Here is a 10675-nt window from a genome sequence, read left to right as displayed (position 1 = left end):
CTCTATCTCCACCTATTGCACATTCTCCCCATGTCTGAGCGGCCTTCCTCCAGGTGCTCAAGTTTCCATCCACAAGTCCAAAGACATGCAACCAGTTTAACTGGAGATACTAAAATTGCCCTAGGTGTGATTGTGTTTGCCCTGTGATAGACTGGCAACCTGTCTAGGTTGTTGGACCCACCAGCACCCTGAAGAGGATAAATCAGTATTAAAACAATCAATGAATTCATAATGTGGATTTTATCGAATTTGACTAACATTGTTATGAAGTACTCTACACAAAACATGGTGTGCATCATTGTCTCCCCAGCAACTGCCTGAAAACTTCCAGTGAGGTTTGCATAAACAAGCTTTTAGTTATTTTTCAGTACTAGAAACATTTGGTTTAACATCCTGTTTGTAGTAATAAATCATACTATATACACAGATCAGAAATTAGGTTTAAAACACTTAAATATTAAGTTGTGAATTATCTGATACTTAGTAAACAAAACTTTCAACAAGCTGTTATTTGTGAAGTATTTAATTTAAAAAATATTTACCTCTTATACTCTAGATGATATGCACGGTGGTCAAAATACACTATTGGAAGAGAATGCTATATGGCATACCGCATAAAGGTATTAAGATATATAATCTTCTTTTAGTGGCAAAACTGCATTCAAATTTTTAATGGCAGAAAAGTTTATAGTATCAATATGAATCAAGTTAAAATTAAATTAAATGAAATTCTGTTTTAAATGCTACAGAAGAAAAATAGTACATATAGTAAATATACAATTAAAATATAATAAATTAAGTGGTCGAATAAATAATAAATTAAACAAAAATCCTAAACAATAAGTAAAAAAAAACATAAAAGCAGAAAAAAATTATATCCCACCATGCTCTGTGGGGTTTAAAAATGCAAAGGGGACCTTAAAAACACATTAGGAATTTTAAAGATGATACATTTCTACCACAGATAATGTTGGCTGACGATGATGTTCATTTTCAAATTGTCGAAATGGTGCTGGCTGTACTGGTAACAACTGTTCCATGAATGAACAGCAAAAACACATGAGTGTTAATAATAATAACACCTTTCAAAAAAATAATCATCGTAAAAATACCATCAGTCAGTTTACCCTTTCAATTTAAAGCAGACCGGATTAGAATAATTGTTCAATGTGGTAAAATTGTAAATTTGTCTAATTTAAACATAAATAATATATCCTTTGTAATTAATAGGTATGTTCACTGGACCCCTATAGAAAATTTTGGACAAACATGTTAGACCTAGGTGGTAAAGACATCAACAGATATCCTGGGAAAGTCATCCATACCCATACATCCAAAGAAGATATGGCTTTGTATGTTTTTATTTCTTAACAGCCCATTTAAATTGAAAATGATCTGCAGACAGTTCACAAATACAAACTGATAAAACAGATCAAATTTAATTGAGTATCAGATTTTTGCACACTCTGTTGTGCAGTGAATGGATTTTAAATTTTGCCCATAAATCTAAATAATCTAATAAATAATAATAATTATAATAATAATAATCTGATAAATAATTGCTTTAGACTTTTGTTTGAGCCATTTGGGCTGGACCATTCAAGGACATTTAGAGACTTGTCACAAGTCAATCAAGTTGTTTTGGCAGAATGTTTTGGCCTGTCGCTATGTGTAAGTTTGTGTTCACTCTGAAGGAGGTTTTATTGAACAATGTTCCTGCAATCATGTCCCTCAATTCTTATCAGTATCACTGTCCCTGTCACTGAGACACACTCCAATAACACATGCTAAATGCTGCCACCACCATGTTTTACCAAAGGAATTGTATTAGTAATGTGCAGTGCCTGTTTTTTTTTTTTTTGCCAGACATAGTACGTGCTGTTCTGATGAAATAGATTTTCATCTCGTCAGACAAGAGAATGTTTTCCCTCTTGATGCCAGATTCTGTTACATGGCATTTTGCCAACTCTACACAAGCCGTCATATGTCTTTTATTAAAAACCTTAGATATTGTTTCATATTTCTGCAATTCATAACAGAGATCCACCGACAGTTTATTTGACTTTATGGCTTAGCAATGCAGTCTAAATTGTGCATCCTTATAGACCAAGATATATGCCTTAACGAATGATGTCAAATCAGTTTAAATTGCAACAGGTGGACTCCACATGAATTTAAGACACATCACAAAATTAAAAAACTTAACTGATTTTGAATTAACTGTGGGGAAAACTCACTTTTGTCCGCATACCAGATTTGGCAAAGTTTTTACACCTGATGCCTCTTCTGATGCAACCCTCCTATTTTTATCTGGGCTTAAGAGCGCACTGATGAATTTTAAAGTAGGTATTTTTTTCTTTAAGATACTTAAGATGTCATTTCTGACATCAGAGTATTGACAAGCAGCTGCTTTACAGCTAAATCAATTCTGCTTTGCTTTACACCAGATTTGCCAACAAAAATAAAATATAAATTTACTGTAGTCCAATCCCACTCAGTAACCACCCGGAATTATAGCAGCCAATTTGTGAATACATAAAAGGGACATTTCACATTCCTCATAGACGATGACCTTAGACTAGGTTTGAATCCAGGTCCTGATGCTGTGCAAGACCACCTGCTGCACCATTGTGCCATCCATCTATTTTAGATGTCACTTAAAATTGTTCACATTTTTATGTAGGTTAAGTGTAACTGAACATTTGAACTACCTCAGAAATGGTAAACCTTAAAGGTTGGGAAAGATTAAAACTAGTCTTTATGCTTTAAGTTAAACTGCAAGACTTGAATAACAGAGAAACACTATTATCGTGATTTGGGAAAACACACCCCACACATAACTCTCCACACTGCTGTCAATACTGTGATGTGCACAATTGTAGTATTCTTGAGACTCATAAATAACCCTGAATATGACCAAACAGTAGGTAACATCAGTTAAGTCTATGTTGTGTTTGGAAGATCCACTAGACTTTGACCACCTTTGTCATTTAGATGCTGTTTGACCATGTGAAGCTGGAGTGACCTTGACATAATGAAGCTCTGGTTGCAGAGAGAGCAGCTGTAGCGCTGTTCGTGATGTTTGCGTTGGTGTTTTTTTAGTGTGTGGCTATCGTTAAAGCTGTGGTCGCAGAGGGCGCACTGGTATGGCCTCTCTCCTGTGTGAATTCGTACATGGCGCCGCAAGTTGCTCCGCTGACTGAAGCTCTTGGAGCACCAGGTGCACAGGTAGGGCCGCTCGCCGGTGTGAGTACGCATATGACGCCGAAGGTCGGCTGACTGGTAAAAGCCTCTGCCACACCAGTTGCAGCTGAAGGTTCGTTTGTGAGCTTGCTGGTGTACCTGTAGTTTCTCCAGCTCCTCAAATGACTTTTTGCATTGAATGCACTTGTAAAGCATTTGTCCATGGATGTCTTCACTCGCGTTTTCAGCACTTCCTTCTGTTCTCAAATTCAACTGAGCTGTGTTTGAGAGCTCTTCTCTGTCTGGCACAACTAAAAGCAGGTCATTATGAGAAGATCTGCTGGGGCTGATCGATCTCTGAGATGACTCAAGGTTGTAGATATGACCTGAGTCTTTAGGTAGGTCAGTGCAGGAATAGCTCGAATCCTTACAAAGGTCAGATTCTGAAATTTGAGTCTCATCTGGTTCAAGCTTTACCCTGTGCAGTTTCACAATGGGCAAAGACACCTGCTGAAAGATGCTCTCTTGAGTGCTTGCACACTCTGTGCTGGAGTCCATGTCAATATTTTCTACCTTAGAATCTGGGTCTTTTTTGCAAACTGAGGCCAGTGTTTGTGGATTCCTCTCCGCCAGGTTCTGGCCCTGGTTCTGAGTTTGCTCAACTTCTAGAGAGTCTGTTTGTTCCTCCAAACCAGAGGTCCCCTCCCACTGTTTACAGGGAGAGATTTCCTCAGACACAGACTGAGACGCATTGTGGACTGGATCTAAAATAATCAAAGGAACAAAAGCAATGAACTTTTTAAATAGTTGTATATTCCTTTCATGTATATAATAACATAAAAATAATAACATGATCAATTAAACTTCACTAACTTCATGAACCCATCAACACAAAGCCTCTGAACCATAATTAACCACAATTTAGGGTTTTATTTTGTACACCACCAGTTTGTACATTTTTAAATGACTTCATTTGTAATTTGAAGTATTTACTGTAAGTTTGTATTAGCTTTTCTCCTGTTGTTTTACGGTAGAGCATCAAACTATCGCTGCTGGTCTGGGATGGGGGTCGAACATTATTTTAGAGGAGGGGTGATATCAACTGAGAAAGGCATGGCATAACAAGTGACAGCATAACAAAGAAGACTAAGGACTGTCCTCAGTGCTGCCTCCTTAATATATATGACAACATTTTCTATACACTATATTTAATTTAAAAAAACTGTAACAAAAAGTTCTGTTTAGAAACCTGTTTTAGACACCATGTAGTATTCATCACAGTAAAAGAGTGATAAAGTGTGTCAGATTGTGCAGTTCAGCATTCATAAAGTAAAACGTCTTTAGGTGGAGACTTTGCCCAAGCTGAAAATCAAGCTGTACGTGTGCTGCAGTCAGATGAGGAGACAAAAAGGATTATCCAGACTGTTATCAGTGTCCATCTGTAATGGTATGGGAATAAATCAGTGACCATGTCATTGATGGCTTCCATATCTGTCAGGATACAATTGAGAAAAATTCGGCCCTGAAGATGAAGTCTCTACTGGGAGGTCCATGGTTATTTCATTCTGCATGTGTTACAACAGCGTGGCTTCGTAGACACAGTGTGTGTGTGTGTGTTTGACTTGCCTGTCTGCAGTCCAGATCTGTTTTCTATTGAAACTGTACAGCACAGCATAACAATGAGGAGAATCAGACAACAATGACCAAGGACTGTTGAGCAGCTAAAGAAAGAATGGATAGTAATTCCACTTGCAAACTGCAATAATTGGTATCTTTACTTTCAAAATGGTTTAAAATGTAATTAATAGGAAAGGTGATGTAACACAGTGGTAAACATGCCTCTTTTGCCCAGATCATGATATTAATTTATAGTATTAATTTCAGTATTTATAAAAGTGTAAAATTAGTATTTAATCATTTGTAATCACAACAAATATTTGGCTTAAGTGTAGAATTACAAACATTATGTAGTACAAACTAGTGGGTACACTGTGTAAATTCATCATTACATATAAGAATGAGAACTGTAACAGGAAAGGCAGCCCCTCACAACTGAAATGTGAGGAAAATGAATCCATTAATCTAGCAATCAAAGCATTGATTGAAAGGGGGTTGTTCAAAATAATAGCAGTGAGGAGTTCAATTGGTGAAATCATTCATTCTGCAGAAGAACGGGTGTCAATTTTGGCCCTTATTTAAGGTAGGAGGGAGGCAAATGTTGCACAGGTTGGTCATAGCACATTTCCTTTTGAAATACTGGGGGAAATGAGTTGTTCCAGACATTGTTCTGATGAACAGCGTACTTTGATTAAAAAGTTGATTGTAGAGAGAAAAAACATACAGAGAAGTGCAGCAAATTATAGGCTGCTCAGCTAAAATGATCTCAAATGCCTTGAAGTGACAACCAAAACCTGAAAGATACGGAAGGAAGCGTGGAACTACTGTTCAACTACTGTTTGCCAAAATGGCAAATACTCAGCCAATGATCACCTCCAGAAAGATCAAGGAACATCTAAAGTTACCAGTGAGTACAGAAGATGATTGAATGAAGCCAATTTACCAGCTAGAACTCCTTGCAAAGTCCAGTTGTTAAGAAAAAGACGTTTCCTGAATGGGTAAAAATTTGCCAAGGAACACATTGACTGGTCCAAAAAGAAATGGCTCAACATTTTGTGGACTGGTGAAAGCAAAATTGTTCTTTTTGGGACTAGTGGCCATAGACAGTATGTCAGACGACCCTTGAGCACTGAATTTAAGCCAAAGTACACTGTGAAGGTAGTAAAGCATGGTGGTACAAAATTATGATATGGGGATGTTTTTCATACCATGGTGTTACGCCTATTTATCACAGACTAGGGCTCATGGATCAATTTAAATATATCAGAATACTTGAGGAGATCATGTTGCCCTATGTCGAAGAAGAAATGTGCTTAAAATGGGTGTTTCAACATGATACTGACCCAAAACATCTTGGTTACAGACAAACAAGATTGAGGTAATAGAGTGGCCAGCCCAATCCCCTGACTTCAATCCCATAGAGAACTTGTGGGCTGATATCTGAAACACGTTTTTTAGGCAAAACCCAAAAATGCAGAAGAACTGTGGTATGTCGTCTAATCATCCTGGACTGGAATACCTGTTCAGAGGTGCCAGAAGTTGGTCGACTTCATGCAACACAGATCTCGGAAACAATTGTTATGCCACCAAATATTAGTTCAGTAATTTAAAGTACAGTGAAACCTCAAACATTTTTTCATGTTATAGATACATTTTTTGAGTTTTTAAAGAAAAATGCTGGCACTGCTATTTTTTTGAACAGCCTAATATAAATTTTTCTTAATTTTCTGTAAAAGATTAACACAAACTGACTAAATTTTGTTAATGTTTTGATTTAGAATTGAAAGTGTAGTATTTTCAGTGCATTTGCATTTATGGAAATAAAAGTTATTATAATGATTTTGTGCTTTATTCGCTTTTTTAAAATCACTGCTATTTTTTTGAGCACCACTGTATATATATTTACACACAGTCGAGTCACATTATTATGAACACCAGCTAATATCCAGAGCAACCGCCGCTATACGGCAGCTATACGTGCTGGGAATGACTCAATAAGGTCCTGGTTGGTTCTCACAGGTATCTGGAGCCATGCTGACTGCAGTGCATACCACAGCTGCAGCAGGGTGCGTAGATGAGGATCCATAGATCCACAGATGCTCAATTGGGTTCAGGTCTGGGGAATTAGGGGGCCAGAGTAGTACTTGGAGGTCTTGTTCATGCTTTTCCAACTAATGTCAAACATTTCTAGCCATGTGACATGTCGCATTGTCTTGCTGGAGGATCCTATCCATCCCAAAAAAAAGACAATCGTTATGTATACGTGTGTACGTGATCTGCAATGATGGATTCATACCCAAATCGTTTGAGAGTGCCTTACACATGCATGATCCCAGAGAATGCCATGAAAACAATCTCCAGAGCATAATCCCCAGAGCATCAGCTTGTGTTCTTCCAGCAGTGGTTGCAGGATGTTTGTTCTCTGATGTTTCTCGCCTGACACGCCGACAACTATCTGTTCAATGAAGCAGAAAACGTGACTCATTGGAGAAGGCAACCCTTTGCCAATAATCGGCAGTCTAATTCCAATACTGCCGTGAAAATTAAAGCTTTTTCTGCCGATGCAACTTCGTTAGCAGAGGTGCAGTGACCATCCATCTGCTTCGGAGCCCCATACGCAGTAGGATTCGCTGAACTGTAGTTTTAGACACACGTCTGGTAGCCCCCTGGTTCATTTTGGTGGTGAGCTTCTCCACTGTAGCGTGTCTGTCTGCCTTATGGACCTTTGTAGCAGACGTTCACCTCTCACATCAATGGCATGTGGTGCTCTGCAGTTTCCAAATCACTTATTCACAAAGGTGCTATTTGTCCACTAACGATACACTTTCACCACAGCAGCACGCAAACAGTTCACAAACGTGAAACGTGACTTCCTTCATTAGCTATGTGCTGCCGCCGTCAAGATTTTATTACTTAAATTCTGTACAAAGCCTTGAACTTTGAATAATTTAATTTCCATTTCTATGTCTGTTCCATTACAATATGTACCTCTACAGGACATTCAGTCATGAGTAAACACAAGCCATCCTATACAGTGTGGAACTTTTTTTACTGTTTTCTCTAGAGATTTGATTTTTCTTATTAGTTATTTTTGGATGAAACTTTTTACTTTAGTCATTACTTTTGTAAGTACAGTTTTTTTTTTTTTGAAGTATTTTGTTAGTGGTGCACAACAGTCAATAGTCAATAAGTCATCCAATACTGGCTTTTGCAGATATTTGCCCCAAACGTGCAAACAACAATTGTGAGAGAGTTCACATGGAATTATTATGAATATCCACTGTTTAACAGCAGGAAATAGCTAATTAATGTATTAGATCTGTTTAAACACATTTAAGAATAATAACTGGATGTCATGTATCAATAACATCCTCGTGTTTTATTAAGATGAGAACTTCACCACATTCCTCAAACTTCGACTTTTATTTTGAAACTCGTGTTGTATAAAGTGGAAATGCATAAATGAGGGGATTAATTGGCTCGTCTGTTGGGGAGTCTGACCCTGGACGAGAAGGGCGGTGCTGCCAGCCTCTGGATTCCAGCCAGATCAAATGTTTTTTTCTCAACAATGCTTTATTATGAATTACTCTCTACAGCACAGTATGAGAAATGAGGGAGGTTTACTTATTTACCTCTCACTGTAACCAGAATGTCCCGCAGCTGCTGCTTCAGATTTTCATTTTCGGTGCGAGTCTGAGCGGTCTCTGTTCGGTACCCCGTTACTGTGGCCTCGACCGCCTCCAAAATCTCCCGAACTGCCACAGCCAGGCGCTCCATTAAATATGAATTTAACATTTCTAACTTGGACATGGTGTGTGCGTTACAGATTAACTGCACACTGATGCCGTCAGTGGATCCTAAAGCGGTGTGCAGTACTGTAGCGAAAGCTTCACTTTATTCTGACTTCCGGTGACGACTTCCGAAATTACACCATGCTCACTAGATAGTGCACTAGATAGGGGGCTTTGTCATTTTGGAAAACGTTTAACCCCCAATTTGTATGGGTGAAGATGGTAGCTTAACAAAAAAATACGGCTTTTTTACGGATTCAGGTTTTCAGGTAAATTTGAAAAGATGTAAGATTATGTTTTTATGCCCAAGTGATTTAACCTTAATAAACAATATTCCAATTAAATGCTGTTTAGTATTTGTGTTTTTTTTCTCCAAAAATACGAGTGATCTTCAAAAAGTTTCCGCACTTAAAAAAAAAAACCTATTTATTAAGAATTTCAGAAACAAACTGCATCACTTTTCTACATAGTCACCTTCCAATGCATTTTTCCAAGCGCTGTACTAACTTTTTAATACCGTCTTAAAAAATGTTTTTGGTTGAGCGCATAACCACTGATGCATCACTGCTTTCACATCATCATCACATGAAAATCTTCTTCCCCTTAAAGCTTCTTTGAGCGGTCCAAAAAGATGGCAGATGGCGCTAAATCAGGACTATAAGCTCTCTTAGTCTCTCAGACACAACCAATTACTACCCCCTCCGCCCTCACCGTTTCCAACAAAAATATAAAAGTGCGGAAACTTTTGAGATCCCTCGTACGTCAAAAAATAGTGTATACAAAAACATGCACAAAAATCAGGAAGTAGTCAAAATAGATAAATCATTGTTTCATGAGATATTTAATGACTGCAATGAATTATACAAGACTCTTGTTTTAACAGCTTTCATCAGTATTTTTTTTAAATTATGTTTAAAATACACATAATTTTCTATGGAAATTATACATATTATATATTTTTTTAATTGGTCAAAACATAAGAGCAAAATAAAATATTTTGGTTTTATGTTGGCTCATTAAAAAGTGTTGGTCCATGTAAGTTTCCTCTGGGTACTTCAGTTTCATCCCAAACTGTAAAATATAGAGAAGGTGCATTGGCTGCCATAAGTGATGTTAGTAAACGTGTTTTTGGGAAGTAGAAGTAAATTGGGGGTAAGGCCAAATGAATTAACCAATGCTTACAAAATTAACAAAATTTCTCATACATTTATATGGAAATTAAAACTTATTATGTTAAGAAAAAAAACCGTATGATTAGGTGGCACAGTGGCTTGGTGGGTAGCGCTGTTGCCTCACAGCAAAAAAGTCCTGGGTTTGATTCCCAGGTGGAGCGATCTGGGTCCTTTCTGTGTGCATGTTCTCCCCGTGTTCGTGAATGAGTGCTGTGGTCAGATGAGTCCATGTTATTAGCAAAAGTTACAATAGCCAACATCTGTCATGACATGATGGTTCATCAATGCCCAGAGCATGGGTGACTTGCATATTTTTCTTCCCAGGAGGTCAATGGTTATTTCGGCAAGACAATACCAGGGCTCATTCTGCACGCACTACTACAATGTGAGTTTATAGACACAGAGTGCCTGTGTTTGACTTGGCTGTCTGCAGTCCATATCTGTCTCCTCTTGAAAACGTTTGATGCATCATGAAGAGATGATTCAGACAAGAGCGAACATGGACTGTTGAGCAGCTGAAGTCTATTATCAAACAAGAATGGGCAAAAATTCCACTTGCAAAACTGCAATAAATGGTATAGTCAGTTCCCAAATGATTAAAAAGTGTAATTAATAGGAAAGTTAATTACCACAGGGACAGGCATAGCTTTGTCCTAACATCTTGGATTGGTGCCCTGAACTGGACCCAGTAAAGACCAGTAAATGTTACCTGACCAGTAAAGACATGAAAATGCTTTGTGCTTTATCATACAATAGACAAAGCAATAAAAAACAGTAATTAGCAAATTAGCAGAGTAATAGAGAAGATAAACAAGCTCCATAAGGGAACAAATACTTTAACATTGGGGGTTAATAAGCATTAACTCTAATTGAAGTTGAAAAGGCTTTGTCCCTGTCCAAGATTTTGGCAAC

At 37.7% G+C, this 10675-nt stretch overlaps 1 protein-coding gene across 2 annotated transcripts; it reads right to left on the bottom strand.

Annotated features, from left to right (window-relative positions):
• Positions 1-544: 544 nt before the first annotated feature.
• zgc:66443 (uncharacterized protein LOC406856 homolog) lies at positions 545-8644 on the bottom strand. Of its 2 annotated transcripts, none has more exons than XM_063018799.1 (2): positions 8433-8644; positions 545-3947 (listed from the first exon to the last, which is right to left on the bottom strand). In XM_063018799.1, exons 1-2 carry the CDS (start codon positions 8608-8610, stop codon positions 2944-2946), a joined length of 1182 nt encoding a protein of 393 aa, XP_062874869.1. In that variant the 5' UTR covers positions 8611-8644; the 3' UTR covers positions 545-2943. The 2 variants fall into 2 exon arrangements, with proteins under 2 accessions (XP_062874869.1, XP_062874870.1); XM_063018800.1 differs by lacking the exon at positions 8433-8644 and adding an exon at positions 4433-4808.
• Between the last annotated feature and the right edge of the window lie 2031 nt (positions 8645-10675).

The sequence above is a fragment of the Trichomycterus rosablanca genome, chromosome 22 (genome assembly GCF_030014385.1).
Source record: "Trichomycterus rosablanca isolate fTriRos1 chromosome 22, fTriRos1.hap1, whole genome shotgun sequence".
Classification (NCBI taxonomy): Eukaryota; Metazoa; Chordata; class Actinopteri; order Siluriformes; family Trichomycteridae; genus Trichomycterus; species Trichomycterus rosablanca.
The sequence above is the reverse complement of the archived record's forward strand: the minus strand, read 5'-3'. Positions and strand labels throughout refer to the sequence as shown.

What these genes read in the sequence shown, in the direction of transcription:
- zgc:66443 (XM_063018799.1), bottom strand. Translation starts at nt 8,610, where the DNA reads ATGTCCAAGTTAGAAATGTTAAATTCATATTTAATGGAGCGCCTGGCT. An exon ending in CATTCTGGTTACAGTGAGAG is followed by an intron (nt 3,948 to 8,432) that starts GTAAATAAGTAA and finishes TGATTATTTTAG; the next exon opens with ATCCAGTCCACAATGCGTCT.